The sequence below is a fragment of the Scyliorhinus torazame genome, chromosome 2 (assembly GCF_047496885.1).
Source record: "Scyliorhinus torazame isolate Kashiwa2021f chromosome 2, sScyTor2.1, whole genome shotgun sequence".
Classification (NCBI taxonomy): domain Eukaryota; kingdom Metazoa; phylum Chordata; class Chondrichthyes; order Carcharhiniformes; family Scyliorhinidae; genus Scyliorhinus; species Scyliorhinus torazame.
Window position 1 is genome coordinate 184,698,110 of NC_092708.1, and position 17,040 is coordinate 184,715,149.

General features: G+C 48.1%; 1 protein-coding gene across 1 annotated transcript; it reads left to right on the top strand.

Moving 5' to 3' along the window:
* The first annotated feature begins 379 nt into the window (after positions 1-379).
* LOC140394166 (protein Fer3-like) lies at positions 380-8,850 on the top strand. The gene is made up of 2 exons (XM_072481108.1): positions 380-1,141; positions 7,578-8,850. Exons 1-2 carry the CDS (start codon positions 571-573, stop codon positions 7,613-7,615), a joined length of 609 nt encoding a protein of 202 aa, XP_072337209.1. The 5' UTR covers positions 380-570; the 3' UTR covers positions 7,616-8,850.
* Positions 8,851-17,040: the final 8,190 nt, after the last annotated feature.

Here is a 17,040-nt window from a genome sequence, read left to right on the forward strand (position 1 = left end):
GGTTAGAATTTAATACATGTTGTCTCGGTGGGAGGGGGTGACTGCATTTTGCTGTGGTTTATTTTTAATTAGCTATAAGCCTTCACTGGGACAGTTTGGAGAAAGGGCAACTGAAGTATCTCTCCCCCCCCCCCCCCCCATGCAGCCCATCATTATTCTCCCTGTATGCACCATCATGTGTTTCTGACAGTTTGCTGTTTAATGTCTCATTAATGCTCGAACCCTCTGCACAAGTCCCGCCGCTGAAATCTCCAATTGTGATCTAAGCCGGGCTGGAGAGTTGCAAACACTTTGTGCCATCTGGAGGTATCAGGGCGTGTGGAGGGGTCGAGTATGGGGGAGGGAGGGCGGAGAGTTACCTATCACAGGCCAGTGTGTAGATGGAATCGGCCCATTCACTGTCCTACTCTTAACCCAGAAAAGCAAGCGTGCCAGGCAGGTGTCCTTCACTGGGATGAGCAGAGGGGCCGGGCACTGCAACCACTAACTATTTAACCCAGCAGGGTCCCACCATCCCAAACGCTAAACGTGTGCACCCTCCCTGGCTGCACTTGACCAAAGATTCAGGCAATGGAGGAAGGGCTTTTCGATCAAGATGTAGCTGGAGAGCTGGCTTTCTGGGGTCAGTTTGAGGCGCACAGTCAGCTCCAGAATCAATTGGATGGGCTGAATTTTGACTTCCCCCCTCTCAGTGCACAGCTCTCTCCCTGGTCTTCAGACGCCTGTCAGTCTGCCTTTCCCGAGGCGCAGTTCCCCCTCCTGGACCTGGACCTTCAGTCCTTGCAGGTGGAGTCCAGTGCTGGAGAGGACAGCTCCTTCCCGGGGGATGCCCTGGGCTCGAAAGGGCGCCAGCGCCGCCTCGTCCCCTCGCACCCCTACAAGGCGCAGAGGTATGCGGCTAATATTCGAGAAAGGAAAAGGATGCTCAGCATCAACTCGGCCTTCGATGAGCTCAGGTGCCATGTGCCTACCTTTCCCTACGAGAAGCGCCTGTCCAAGATCGACACCCTGCGGCTGGCTATCGCCTACATCGCCCTGCTCCGGGAAATCCTGCTCTCCGGCTCTGACCCCAAGACCTACCTGGAGCAAAGTGTGAAAAGCGGCTACCAGAACCAGGGCGACGCAATCTGGAACACCAGCGGTGAGTTCAATCAGACATTCAATGGAGCAAAAACTGTACAAATGGTGCCGGGGTCAGACAGCGGCTGTGGAGGGAGGCCCAGGGTTACTGAGGCCGCTGGCCAGCTTCTGGGGAAGGTCCCAGAGCTGGAAGCCCTGTCCATTCCCATGTCCAGTTGCTGCTCAACATCTAGAGGGGTTGCACATTACCAGCGAGGAGTGTACTCCCAGAGATTGATTTATATCGTGTCAAATAGGGCGCTCAATTTGCAAATTGTCCACGGGTATCAAACTATCCCCTTTCTTATTGATCCAAAACATGAAGTCGGATTTGTATGAGCGGGAGATCGAACTGAGGGCAGCCGGTGTCTCAGCAAAACCGTGAGGTGACCGCCAAGAAGAGGAGGTCTCTGCCTGGCCTCCCTCTAACCGGACTATAATTGCCAACCCGAGCTCCCACACAACTGGGCAAGTCCGGGGAGGTGGGTTGAAGATTAAATGGGACTTAACACTTAGCCCAGAATTAGACCTGGTTAATAATGTACCAACTCTCCAGTCCCAGGCCTCTCAGTATTCAGGTTGTAACCCTGGGAGAGGAGCAGTGTAAGAAAGTATAACATTAGTCCCTAATGTCCTAAAGCTCTTGAGCAGGAGTAACCTTCTGTGAAGTGTGGTCATTGTAATGTAGAAAGGGTATAGGAAGCTCCCACAAACAACAATGTGGTCAGATTGTCCGCTTTAATGCCGCTGATTGGGGGATGGAGATGTATTGGTCAGGCCATGGGATCCTTTACCTAGAGAGAGGAGAAGGGGCATCGGCTAATGCCCCCAGTAGGGTGGCACTCTACTGCACTGGACTATCAGCCAAAGTCAGTGAACTTCGGTTTCGAGAGGGGAATCCACAGCCTTCACACTCCGAGGTGAGGGAACCAGCAACTGAGCTAGAAATGACCGACACCAGTGAAACAAAAACTCACCTTTATATAGCACCTTTAATATGATAGCAAACCCCTTCACACATTACCTCACAGGAGGGCAAATCAGGGCCAATACCAATTCAAAGGATATGGGTTTGAAGAGGGGTGATTGAAAACTCGGTCAAACAATTAGGTTTTAAGAAAAGCCTCAAAAGAAGAGGGCGATGTGGCAAGTCAAAGAGGTTTAGCGATTGAATTCCAAATCTTATCTGAAGGCACAGCCACCAGTGGGAGAGCAAAGGGGAAATGGATGCACAGGTGGCCAGTGGTTGGAGATAACAAAGTTGTAGATCTGGAGATGGCCATGGAGATGGTTGCGACCACAAAGGGATTGAAGCTGAATGATGAATGTTGTTTTTTTAATTTGAAGCATTTCGGGAGCTCAGGTAGGCGAGTGAGCACAGGGCTGGTGAATGAGCGAAACGTGATGTTGATTGGACACAAGCACTTGAGGTTTGGATTTGTTGATGTTTCTAAAGGGTGAGGAATGGGAAGCTTGCCCAGAAGAGCATTGGATTGGGCCAATCTGGATGTGACGGACATGCATGAAGGTTTTGAGAGATGGGTTGAGGCACAACTAGAGACAGCTGATGAATTAATACACTAGAAGATTTCTTAGGCTTGGCATGGGTTGTGGTTTGCCTGTAACCAGATCAGATGTAATCAGCTTTGCTACCTTAGATTTTAGAGTTCAGTGTGAAAAAAGATGTTGATTCATTACTGATATTGAATGTGAACTTTGATAACGTTGAAGGGTTCTCTGGCACATGTGGAAACAGCTGTAATCAGAGCTCTGTTTTTTTATAATAATAATCTTTATTGTCACAAGTAGGCACTGCAATTAACACTGCAATGAAGTTACTGTGAAAATCCCCTAGCCGCCACATTCTAGTGTCTGTTCGGGTACACAGAGGGAGAATTTAGAATCTCCAATTCACCTAACAGCCTGTCTTACAGGACCTGTGGGAGGAAACCGGAGAACCCAGAGGAAACCCACGCAAACACAGAGAGAACGTGCACAGCCCACACAGACAGTGACCCAGTGGGAATCGAATCTAGGACCCTGGAGCTGTGAAGCAACAGTGCTAACTACTGTGCTATCATGCCGCCTTTGCTATTGGTTGACTGGAGCGAGCAATGTGCATTCAGCTGCTAACGGGGATATAATCCAGAATCTTATAGCAGCATCTAGTATGTGAGCAGGACATGGCTCATTGTGAATGTGTCAGTTCTTTGATAAGGCTTCAATTAGCCTCACTCCCCTGCTTTCCTATTTTGAGGATTTCTCCAATTTTCTTTTGAAAGTTATTATTGAAGCAGTTTCCCCCTTACAGGCAGTGCATTCCAGATCCTGATAACACAGTGTGCAAAAAGTAAAAACTCTTCATTTTTCATTTACTGGGTTGGGTTGATAAAGGTATTAAAATCATGAAGGATCTGGACAGAGTAAATAGGGAGAAACTGTTCCCATTGCTGGAAGGATCAAGAATCAGAGGCCACCAAGTTAAGGTAATTGGCAAAAGAAGCAATGGAGACATGAGGAAAACCTTTTCATCCAACAAGTGATTAGGATCTGGAATGCACTGTCTGAGAGTGTGGTGGAGACAGATCCACACAGTGAGTGGTTAGGATCTGGAATGTACTGTCTGAGAGTGTGGTGAAGACAGATCCACACAGTGAGTGGTTAGGATCTGGAATGTACTGTCTGAGAGTGTGGTGGAGACAGATCCACACAGTGAGTGGTTAGGATCTGGAATGTACTGTCTGAGAGTGTTGTGGAGTCAGATTCACACAGCGGATGGTTAGGATCTGGAATGTACTGTCTGAGAGTGTGGTGGAGACAGATCCACACAGTGAGTGGTTAGGATCTGGAATGTACTGTCTGAGAGTGTGGTGGAGACAGATCCACACAGTGAGTGGTTAGGATCTGGAATGTACTGTCTGTGAGTGTGGTGGAGACAGATTCACAAAGTGAGTGGTTAGGAAGTTGGATTCTTGTCTGAAAAGCAAGGACGTGCATGATTATGGGGAGAAGGCAGTGGAATGGTACCAGGTCCATTGGTCATTTGGTGAGCTGGTAGAGGCACGATGCACCAAATGGGCTCCTTCTATGCCTGCCCATTCTGGGATTCTTTAATCCTCACTTCCGGTTTTCTGGCCAATTATCCAAGATCTGTGACCATCCTACCAATGGGTATTGTTTCTCCCTATCTCCACTATCACGTCCCTTCATAACCTTTATTATTTCAATGTAGGTAACTGTATCACAAATTGTAATTAAAGTCAACTTCATTTTATTTAATGGAATAATGGTACATGTTGAGCCAGGGAAGACCCTTTAAGCTAACAAGCTTGTCAGTTTTTGGTTCATCCCTTACATCATCTTCTCCCTCCATCCAATGATGTTCCCAGGATAGTCCCCCCTCTCACCATCTCCCCCCCAGCTCCCCCCCTCCATTCCTTCAAGTCATACAAATCTGGCCAATCTAGTGAAATATTAGAGGTGTATTAGCTGCCACTCTTGTCTCATTTCTGATGATCTGTGCATCTCTCTATCTCTAGTTTCCAGTGCTCTCTGCCTCATCCACACTTAACTCGACTGCTTGTGAGCCAATTAAATCTCTTCTGCAACCCGCTGCTCCTTCCTGTTGGCCACATCTGTCCCACTGCTGGAATTCACCAAGGGCAGCTCGCAGGCGGGCACACTGACTAACAGAACAGCTTTCTGAAGTGTTATGAATAGGAATGATCAGATTTGCATCAACTGCCTGAAAATACATGCAGTCCACCAGCTGGTGATTTCCAGCAATGAGGCGATTCCCACTGAAAGACAAGGAAACAATCTGGAAGTTGAGGGTGATGCAGGATTCCTGGGCTGGGGTGGGGCTGGGGCTGGCGCCAATTCTTGCATTGACAGCAAGGGATTGGATTGAGGCTCAGTCCCAGTCTGATGCACGGCATTGTGGATAGCACAATTACTTCACAGCTCCAGGGTCCCAGGTTCAATTCTGGCTTGGGTCACTGTCTGTGTGGAGTCTGCACATCCTCCCCGTGTGTGCGTGGGTTTCCTCCGGGTGCTCCGGTTTCCTCCCACAGTCCAAAGATGTGCAGGTTAGGTGGATTGGCTATGATAAATTGCCCTTAGTGTCCAAAATTGCCCTTAGTGTTGGGTGGGGTTACTGGGTTATGGGGATAGGGTGGAGGTGTTGGTCTTGGGTAGGGTGCTCTTTCCAAGAGCCGGTGCAGACTCGATGGGCCGAATGGCCTCCTTCTGCACTGTAAATTCAATGAAGTATAGTCAAAATTTCCAAATGTTGACTTTCATGGATGTGTATATGCTTCTCCACATGTCTAACTTTCTCACACTTCGCCAGGATCATGAATCTGGTTCCATTCCCTGCTTTAATTTCTAGCCACATGCGTGCTCTCTCAAATCATTTTGCCTCAATTGCTTAGTTACTTTATATTTCTGAATTTGTCAGTTATGCCCCTTAATTTTTATGAATGAACTAGAAATATCTGTGGTGCCAGTTTACATTTAGAAGCCTGGCTCTCAGCAGTTGAAGTTGGTGCCTATCTGCGCATATCCATCATATCAGCATCCCCCACAGAGTCCAACTATTAACAAGAATTACATTTAACGGCAGTGGAACTGTTACATATGATATGTGGTTTGAGGCCAATATCCACTCAGATGGAGCAAAGATAGTTAACACAACTGAGTTATCGAACAGGACTTTTCCAAATGTGCGTTCTGGTGTGAATGCTCAGCCTGAGGTAACATCTAACAGAATATTGCAGACAGTCTGTCCCTGAACCTTCAGTTTTTAAGATGAGTGGACTGAAAACTCACGAAGAGTATGTACTTCCAGTAAGAGAGGCTCCATGCGTAAAATAAACCCTATTATGATAATTCCATATTGTCTTCCAACAGTGCTGACTTTTGCACATGCAACCACACTCAGACATTCAAATAACTGGCCTGTGAGTTCACCTGTGAATATGTTCCAAGAAGACAGCAGATGGAATATAATGCTGATAAGTGATAGGAGGAATGGAGGTGCAGAGTATTTCTTAAATGGTGAGAGATTGGGATGTGTTGATGTCTAAAGGGACATGAGTTCATTAGTCTCTGAGAGCTAACATGCAGGCGCAGCAAACCATTAGGATGGTGAATAGTATGGTGGCCTTTATTGCCAGAGGACTGGAGTACAGGAGTAAAGATGTCTTACTTCAATTTTATAGAACCTTGGTTAGAATGCACCTGGAGTATTGTGTACAGATTTAGCCCCTTAGCTAAGGAAGGATATACTTGCCATTGAGGGAGTACAACAGAGGTTCACTGGACTGACCCCTGGGACACTGAGATCGTACTATGAGGGGAGATTGAGGAGACTGGGCCTATATTCTCTCGGGTTTAGAAGAATGGGAGGTGATCTCATTGAAACTTACAAAATTCTTAAGGGGCTAGACAGAGTCGGTGCAGAAATGCCGTTTCCCCTGACTGGGAGGACTAGAACCATGAGACACAGTCTCAGAATAAGGTGCAGGCCATTTAAGACTGGGATGAGGAAGAATTTCTTCAGTCAGAGGGATGTGAATCTTTGGAATTCTCTACCTCAGAGGGCCGTGCAAGCTCAATCATTGAGCCTGTTCAAGACAGAAATGAATAATTTCTGGAGACAAATGCTACTGAGGGATATGGAGATAATGCAGGAAAGTGGTGTTGGGAGGGAAGATCAGCTATGATCTAGTTGAATGGTGGAGCAGCCTCGAGGGGCCTACTCCTGCTCCTATAACCATTGCTAAAGTCTACAAAAAGTTTTTAAAGTTGACCGGCTGATCAGAGAATTTTTCATAATTAGTGACAGCCAGCCAGCTCCAAGCCCAAATGATGGGAGATCACCAACTCCACTTGTCACACAACTCACCCGGACTATTTCTTTCCCCAAATTCTACTGCACAGTCTGCATCTGAGATCAAAAGAGAGCCCTTTGCATCAAATCAAATTGCATCCGAAGATTGGTCTGGCAGCGGATGGTGAAGGTGACTGATTGGTCACATCCAGGTACTTGTCTTCCTATGGAAGCAGACTAACTTCCAGGCACAATAAACACAGATTATTTTGTTTGCCTTTTACTTGTTAAAAAATCAACACAAATTGATGTCTATGCATTGGAATCGAGGCAAATCAATGGGGATTTCTTTGTTGCAGTTTTTTGGGTACCTTTTTTTAATATCCCAGCTGCCTAAACTTTTGGTCCTGCAGTGTTGAAGTCCATAAATAGAAGGGCTCACCTTCAACAATTATTCGTGCGGTTGTAGTTAACCAATTTGATTCTGTTACTTTGGGTGAATTCAATGAATTAAATTGTTCTTTTCAAATGAGGAATTAATTACTTGGCTGGCAAAAGAAATGTTCATTGAAATGTATTTAAAGCCACCTATTTTGTCTCTCCTGCTTGTTTTGTTCTTTTGTAGATCTGACAGCCCGTCTTTCCTGGATAAAGTGGGATTAGTGCTCATTGTATCTTCCCCAGCATGCTGCGGTGACATCACGCCTGGGGGTCCAGGTGCTGCTTCCCAGTGCTCTGACAGCCACTGGGCCTGCGCGACACAGCCCCACTGAAGACAGCACCAAGCTCCCATAATGGATCTCAGCAAAGCTGCCAGCCTGTATTAAACTCCACCTCCCTCTCTCTCTCTCTCTCTGTCAACCCCACCTCTCTCTGTCTGTCAACCCCACCTACATCTCTCTCTTTCTCTCTCTGTCCATGCAGTTGGTTCAAATGAAAACCAATGAAGTTTAAAGCAAACTTAAATGTTCATTTGCAAATTTGACAGCAATAATTAATACTTAATTCAAGGTCCAATCATAAGGGACGTCTTCACTTGCAAAATTCCCTACCCCCACCAGACAGTTTTGGCTGGATTGAAATCACCTGTGGCACCATTTACAAGTTGGTGAAGTTGAAGTTTTGTGAGGGAAGATGCTACATGAAAGACAAATCCATTATTTAAGACCCTTTAACTGTTTCTAATACTCTGGGAATTCGTCATCCTCGCCTGCACGTTAAATAAAGGTACTTTACAAAATGTTCCCAGCTTCTTCACTGCTGTTAAGTAACTGGCTCGATATTTTTTAATGAGTTTACGATTCTTTGCTCCAGCCCAGATTGCTGTCGAGTAGAAGCTGTTTCCCCTGTGATGTGATTCTGTTATTATTTCATGTAATTTGCATGTTAATTTTACACTTAATTTTCGTTGTGCAAAGCACGCTCCGCATATCGTCGCTTGTCTCAAATTTTAAATAAACTCAAGTGTTTGTGCCAGGAGGGTAGAGAATTGTTAAGATACAATGTTCATAGAATCCAGGACCTGCAAATGTTCCCCCTCTCACTCTTTGTCTGCTCATATCTTGTCAGTACAGCATTGTTGCTACAACAGGTTTCATTCCTGTTGCACCTTCGCCGAGATGAATATATTGAACTGTGAATACTGTCCCGTGTTAAAGCCACCTCATCATATATATTTTTTAAGAGCTTTCACAAGATCAAAAGCGGCAGAAGGCCGCTTGAGCCCAAAATTGTACAAAACAGGTCTAGGAGGTTGCGCCAAAGACAATAAAAACTAGTTCTATTTATTGAAGTGTTGTGAGTTTAAGTTGTGATGTCTGTGAGACTGACGCCTGGAACGGAGGTTGTGTTACAATCTATTCAGTGAAATTGTTGTGTAATAAATTGTTTGGTATCAACGGTGTTCGGAATTTTTTGATTTGATTCATTATTGGTACATGTATTAGTGAAAAGTATTGTTTCTTGCATACGATACAGACAACGCATACCGTACATAGGGAAGGAAGGAGAGACTGCAGAATGTAATGTTACAGTCACAGCTAGGGTGTGGAAAAAAAGACCAACTTAATACGAGGTAGGTCCATTCAAAAGTCTGATGGTAGCAGGGAAGAAGCTGTTCTTGAGTTGGTTGGTATGTGACCTCAAACTTTTGTATCTTTTTCCTGAAGGAAGAAGGTGGAAGAAAGTGTGTAGGGGTGCGTGGGGTCCTTAATTATGCTGGCTGCCTTTCCGAGGCAGCGGCAATTGTAGACCGAGTCGATGGATGGGAGGCTGGTTTGCGTGATGGACTGGGCTGCATTCATGACCTTTTGTAGTTTCCTGTGGCCTTAGGCAGAGCAGGAACCACTCCAAGCTGTGGTACAAACAGAAAGAATGCTATCAATGGTACGTCTGTAAAAGCTGGTGAGAGTCGTAGCTGACATGCCAAATTTCCTTAGTCTTCTGGGAAAGTAGTCATTGTTGGTTTTCTTAACTATAGTTTGGAACATATTTCTGGGTTTTAGAATCACTGACAAGCTGGAGGAACCATTTGCAACCATGTCCGTGCCAGGTCGTTTTTTGGTGCAAGGAGTTAAATAATGTGGGTGTTACGGTTCACTGCACAAACACAACACAGCATTATAGACAAAAGACAAAATTCTACACAACCTCAGCAGGTCTGACAGCATCCGTGGGGAGAGAAGGGAGCTAACATTACGGGTTGTCAAAGATTTGAAGAAGAGTCATCCAGACTCAAAACATTAGCTCCCTTCTGTCTCCACAGATGCTGTCAGACTTGCTGAGATTGTCCAGTATTTTGGGCGGGATTCTCCACTCCCACGACGAAGTGGCCGCGCCGTCGTGAATGCCGTTGAGGTTCACAACGGCGCGGAACGGCCCCGGTCCCGACCGATTCAGGCCAGGATGGGGGCCGCGTCATCTACACGTGCCAGGCCTTGTCGCCCGCGTAAAAGCGGCGCCGCATAGATGACGCGGCCGGCGCCGCATAACGGGCGTCATCCGCGCATGCGCAGGTTGCCGTCCTCTCTAAGTCCACCCCGCAAGAAGATGGGGGACGGATCTTGTGGGGCCGCGGAAGGAAGGAAGTCCTCCTTCAGAGAGGACGGCCCTACGATCGGTGGGCACTGATCGCGGGCCACCCCACATTCCAGGTGAAGCCCGGTGCAGGATACCCCCTCGCCCCCCCACAGGCCACCCCCCCAGCATTCACGCACCGCCCACGACTGCAGCGACCAGGTGTGGATGGCGCCGGGGGGAACCCGCCGTTTTGGCCTGGCCGCTCGGCCCATCCGGGGCTCAGAATAGCGGGGGTGCCGGAGAATCGCCATTTTGGGTGTCTCCGGCGATTCTCCGGCCTGCGGCCCGCAAAACGCGATCAGGCTGTTCCCGCCGCTTGGGAGAATCGCGGGAGAGCGTCGGACTGGCATCCCCGGAAATTTTGGCAGCCCAGGCGATTCTCCCAACCGGCGTGGGGGTGGAGAATCGCGCCCTTTGTGTTTTGGTTTCAGATTCCAGTATCTGCAGTAATTTGCTTTGATTGTAGAGCTGTACATAGTGATGGCTCCAATGTCTTTCCATCGGGATCCTCTACCACTCTTACCACCTTCAAGGACAGGAAAGTCAGTCCTCCACCTGTTTGGCCACGTTGAGCCTTGGCCAAGTTCTGCGGTGGGTCTCCGACCCCCAAGCGTGTGGCTGGGGCGGTACCCACCCACCCCGCCAGGGCAAAGGACACTCAAATGGGTATCCTACATACAGGGGCTCTTCCAGTCAGGACATCTTTCCAGCTGAGGCTTTACCCTGAGAATGAGTTTGTACTAAATAAAAAATCAAAATTCCCCCGGCCTACAGGTGGAGTTTCTCCGGGGGAATTCTACAGGACAAAACATAAAACCCATCCAGGAGCAGAACGAGAGAATATGAATGCAGTCTCTGCCATCTCCCCCATGCCCTTTCCCTCGGCAATTTGGACGTCACTCCTCTTTGGGGTGTCACATATCCTGAGAGGCACCACGCAGAGAGAATGAAATTATCACATTGATCCTGGAAATAGCAAGCATGTCGCAGTTACCGCTCACACAGCGGGTGTGCATGTGCACAGGTGTGCAATGCTGTTGTGCACATGTGTGCAAAGCTGTATGCACACGTGTGCAAAGCTGTGTGCCCAGGTGTGCAATGCTGTGTGCCCCTGTTAGAAGGACAGGGGGCGGGATTCTCTGATCCTGAGGTAAGTGTTGCCGTCGTCATGTTTCACAACGGCGTCAACGGGCCCCCAGGAGCAGCGTTTCCGAGCCCCTCAGTGGGCCAGCATGGCACTGGAGCGACCCACGCGCTCCAGCTGCCGATACCGGCATCAAATGGGTGGCATGGGTCTGCACATGCGCGCTGCGACCAGCACCAATGCGCACATGCACAGTGCGACCGGAGCGTTTGCACGCATGCGCCGTGGCTTCCTTCTCCGCGCCAGCCCCGACGCAACATGGCGTAGGGCTACAGGGGCCGGCGCGGAGCAAACGAGGCCCCCAGCCCGAGAGGCCGGTCCACCGATTGGTAGGCCGCAATCGCGGGCCAGGCCACAATGGAGGCCCCCCTAGGGTCGGACACCCCAACCGCCCCCCCCCCCCCCAACAGGCCGCCCTGCATGGATGGACGCCGAGGTCCCGCCGGGTAAGACCACATGTGAACGGCGCCGGCGGGACTCGAATTTTTCTTGCGACCACTCGGCCCATCCCGGGCGGAGAATCGTCAAGGGGGCCGGGTAGAGCGGCCCCCGACTGGCGCCATGCCGACCGCACCGGCGCCAATGGCGGCAATTGTCCATACTCCGGAGAATCAGCGGACCGGCGTCGGGGCGGTGTCACAGGATTCGCGCCTGGCCCTGCGATTCGCCGGCCCGTCGTGGGCTGAGAGAATCCCATCCAGGATTTCCTGCTCTGTTTGCAAAGCCCTCGGCGTCTGGTGGGTCACCTCAGCCCTGGGGTGACACAGGAGCCGCTCGCTGCTTCTGCTGCTGTAGGTTTCTGTGCAGATCTGCTTTGGATTGTAACGAATGCTGAATCATTTCGTACAGAAACTATTCACCTTAAACTCAACAGATTGAAAAAGAAGAAGAATGAACCCCTGATGACGAGGCAGCCTTTTACAATCGAGCAGAACGAAAATTAACAACTGGACATGGGAAAACCCTGTAAAATTCAGCATGTTTTGCTGTACGAGAGAGGGTGCAACTAACTGTGCAATTAATCATTTAATCATCAATTCGAATTCTGAACCCTGAACAGAGAGAGACACATGGAAACATAGGAAATAGAAGCTGGAAGAGACAATTTGGTCCCGCGAGCCCGCTCCGCCATTGACTTATGATCATGGCTGATCATCACGTTCAATACCCCGATCCCACCTTCCAATGCATGATTTGTCTTCACATATTTTCTTCTGCTGCCGCTATGTGTGTGTGTGTGTGTGTGTGTGTGGGGGGGGGGGTTGTGGACCTGGGGTATGTGCGTGTGGATGTGGATGTATGTGTGGATGTGTGGGAAAGGGGGTGTGGATGGGTGTGCGGGATCTGGAGGTGGGTGTGTGGGGAAGGAAGGGGTGTGGATGGTTGTGGGGGGGATCTGGGGTGTGGGGGGGTGTCTGAAGGGGGTGGATGTGTGCGGATGTGTATGTACGTGTGGGGGGGATGAGGAGAAGGGGGATGTGTCTTTTTGTATCTGTGTGTCCGTATGTTCGACTTGGTGTGATCACAAATACACACCGATTTATTTGAGCCTGGATATGTATGCCTCAATTAATAATAATAATAATTGGTTATTGTCACAAGTAGGCTTCAATGAAGTTACTGTGAAACGCCCCTAGTCTCCACATTCCGGCACCTGTTCGGGGAGGCTGGTACGGGAATTGAATCTGCACTGCTGGCCTTGTTCTGCATTACAAGCCAACTGTTTAACCCGCTGTGCTAAACCAGCCTAATTATAAGTTTGGGGCTGTGTACAATTGTGCCTCTGTGCATCTTTGTAACTATGTATACCAGTTATATCTCAATGTGCGTGCTATGTAATATCTGTGCATGTTTTATGGGTGCATTTGTGTCGACCTGTATATCGTTAATGTATCTGTATCCGAGTAGATCTATATACCTGAATGCATTTGGACAAGTGTCCATGCATATTGTACCTATCTTTGATTGCAAAAAACCTGAATGTATCTGAGACTGAATAAGTGTGTGTGGGTGGCACTCACTGAGCTTAAAGTGGTTGGTGACTGCAAAGGCACGGGGCTCCCATTTTACTGCATAATACACTGCACATCCTGTTTCGAATTAGTTAATATCTTACAGATAGGAGAGAACTGACTCCAGGGTAATTTGGTCGATATTTCAATTTCAAATAACAGCAAATTCTCAAATAGGATGTATTGCTCCCTCCAACCAGTTTTATACCTTGGTGTAGATCGGAGGAGAGGATTGGAATGGGAAATGCTTCATTGAAGGTTTAAGGAGGTGTTGCAGATAATCAATTCTGTTTTCAACATAAAAGTGTCTATTAATTAACCGGGTTTAAAAATGCTCAGCCCTTATTTAACCAGCGCTGGCTTTAACTTCCTGCTGAAAGTTTTCAAAAGACACATACTCATACATCTATCTGTGAAACTACTGTTTATTTAATTACCTGCCGCTTAAAGAAATCTATTTGTACATTACATTATAAAATATAATGGTTGTTTAGTCCTGGTGGCTGAGATTTAGTTGAATTGAGAGGGTAGGCGGTGTGAGTCCTTTCTTATCTGTTCAAGAGTGAATCATTCACAGAATCATAGAATCCCTACAATGTAGAAGTAGGCCATTTGGCCCATCGAATCTGCCTGACCCTCTGAAAGATCACACCCACTCTCCCACCCTATTCCAATAACCCCTTAACCTACACTTCTTTGGACACTAAGGGGGGGCAATTTAGCCTGGCCAATCCACCTACCTGCAGATCTTGGACTGTGGAGGAAACCGGAGCACCCGGAGGAAACCCACGCAGACATGGGGAGAATGTGCAGACTCCACACAGACAGTCACCCGAGGCTGGAATTTAACCCGGGTCCCTGGTGCTGTGAGGCAGCAATGCTACCCACTGTGGCACAGTGCTGCCATTGATGATTCTATTTTCTCTTGGAGTTAGCTTGGTAGGGTGGAAGCTGGGGTGGGGGTGGGGGGGGGGGGGGGGGCTGCAGTCAATTTGAGTCTATTGACCACATTAGGCCTCCTCCCTCTCTACCTCAACCACTGGATCTCAACATAATGCAGTGTCGATTCCAGAACCTTCCTGCCCAAACCCCTTCCCTACACACACACACACACACACACACACACACTTGGAGCCCAGGATAAAGGACAATGCCGGGAAAGAGAGGTAGTCGGCGAATGTGATCTTCGGCCCAGTTAACAGGGAAGGAATGCTGAGCAGTCGAACAAACGTGAGCATCAAAGACCTTGTCAAACTGCAGAAATCACACTGAGGAAGTGCACTGCACCAGCCATAAATACCGTCACTAGCTGGGTATTCTGTGGAGAGTCACTCTCTGACTCCGCAAAGCCTCTACACCACCCACAAGACACAGCACAGGAGCCTGGTGCGATACTTGGCTGGAAAAAGTTAAGTCACCATAGTCCCAGATGACCATAGGCTGCTTTCCCCTTTGAGAGGAAGAGCTGACTGGTGGTGATATAGCCTGAGGATCACCACACCTCAGGCAAGGGGAAAGGTTGGAAAACGGGGCCTTCATGAATAACCTCAGCCATTGCGGCTAAACATGGATAAGAACTGTTCCAATAATATTTCTGAAGCCCGCCTCTTGATGGGCATAACCTTCTCAAGGGCAACAAGGGGAGGACCATTGATGTGGCTCTGAATCACTGCCGATCCTTTCCGTGACAAAAGAAAATGAGCAAAGCAGACCTGGCTGAGCAGAGAAGCAGCAGTGAAGATCCTGACACCTGGAGTCAATGGCACACCATAGAACATAGAACATAGAACAATACAGCGCAGTACAGGCCCTTCGGCCCACGATGTTGCACCGAAACAAAAGCCATCTAACCTACACTATGCCATTATCATCCATATGTTTATCCAATAAACTTTTAAATGCCCTCAATGTTGGCGAGTTCACTACTGTAGCAGGTAGGGCATTCCACGGCCTCACTACTCTTTGCGTAAAGAACCTACCTCTGACCTCTGTCCTATATCTATTACCCCTCAGTTTAAAGTTATGTCCCCTCGTGCCAGCCATTTCCAGTGAGAAGGCTCTCACTGTCCACCCTATCCAACCCCCTGATCATTTTGTATGCCTCTATTAAGTCTCCTCTTAACCTTCTTCTCTCCAACGAAAACAACCTCAAGTCCATCAGCCTTTCCTCATAAGATTTTCCCTCCATACCAGGCAACATCCTGGTAAATCTCCTCTGCACCCGCTCCAAAGCCGCCACGTCCTTCCTATAATGCGGTGACCAGAACTGTACGCAATACTCCAAATGCGGCCGTACCAGAGTTCTGTACAGCTGCAACATGATTGCAATAGATCACCTAACCAGCGCATGGTGCATGTCAGATCAGAACATCAACACTGACGAATAATCATCTCCGGACTGGAATGCAGAATGTAGGAGAGCTTTCATTGTTATTCTATAAGATAAGGAGACCTCATTTTGCAAGATTTTGTAATTATTGATACGCTGAAATGTTGATAATTGTCCAATCCTTTGTATTCATTTATACTAATTCAGTTTTAATGATTGTCTGTAACTATGTTGTAAATTGTGATCACCTTTTTTTATTGGTGTCGTCACCACAATTCCATACATGCCGCCGTGATTTTTGAATGAACCAGTTTACTATCTAACTCACCTGGACTGTCCTGGATGAAGATTCAGTGACCATGCTGAATGCTCACGTTGTTAAAATCAATTCACCCACCACCAACAGTTTTATTGGTTAATGGTGCATTTCAAAATAAACAACAAAGTGCTGGATTTAGGATTCTGACTGATGTTCAGCCTGTGTGCCCGGTATTTACTTATTCTTCACTTTGTGCTGGAGTTCTTTGATAGGGCGGATGGCAAAAAGGTATATTTCGAAAATAAAAATCCCCATCACCCCACCAAATATCTTCAAATCTGATCGAAACTAATGTATTTGAAGGCGGTGAATTAATCGAATTTGACGATATCTAAAGTCAGTCTCAAATGGTGTTCATTGCGCACGTGTGTGAGTGAGAATGTGTGTGTGGGAGAGAGAGAGAGAGAGTGTGTGACAGAGAGAGAGAGAGAGAGTGTGTGACAGAGAGAGAATGTGTGTGGGAGAGAGAGAGAGTGTGTGTGTGGGAGAGAGAGTGTGTGTGTGAGAGAGTGTGTGGGGGAGAGAGAGAGTGTGTGTGAGAGAGTGTGTGGGGGAGAGAGAGAGTGTGTGTGGGAGAGAGCGAGAGTGTGTGTGGGAGAGAGAGAGGGAGAGTGTGAAAGAGAGAGTGTGTGTGAGTGAGAGTATGTGTGTGGGAGAGAGAGAGAGAGAGTGTGTGGGGGAGAGAGAGAGTGTGTGTGGGAGAGAGAGAGGGAGTGTGTGTGTGTGAGAGAGAGAGAGTGTGTGTGTGAGAGAGTGTGTGGGGGAGAGAGAGAGTGTGTGTGAGAGAGAGTGTGTGGGGGAGAGAGAGAGAATGTGTGTGGGAGAGAGAGAGAGTGTGTGTGGGAGAGAGAGAGTGTGTGTGTGAGAGAGTGTGTGGGGGAGAGAGAGAGTGTGTGTGGGAGAGAGAGAGGGAGTGTGTGTGTGTGAGAGAGTGTGTGGGAGAGAGAGAGAGTGTGTGAGAGAGAGAGTGTGTGTGAGTGAGAGCATGTGTGTGGGAAAGAGAGCGAGTGTGTGTGGGAGAGAGAGAGTGTGTGTGTGGGAGAGAGCGAGAGTGTGTGTGGGAGAGAGAGAGGGAGAGTGTGAAAGAGAGAGTGTGTGTGAGTGAGAGTATGTGTGTGGGAGAGAGAGAGAGAGAGTGTGTGGGGGAGAGAGAGAGTGTGTGTGGGAGAGAGAGAGGGAGTGTGTGTGTGTGAGAGAGAGAGAGTG

Excerpts from the sequence above, each read along its gene's own strand:
- LOC140394166 (XM_072481108.1), top strand. The coding sequence starts at position 571 with ATGGAGGAAGGGCTTTTCGATCAAGATGTAGCTGGAGAGCTGGCTTTC. Across the intron at positions 1,142-7,577 it reads CGCAATCTGGAACACCAGCG|ATCTGACAGCCCGTCTTTCC; the intron begins GTGAGTTCAATC and ends GTTCTTTTGTAG.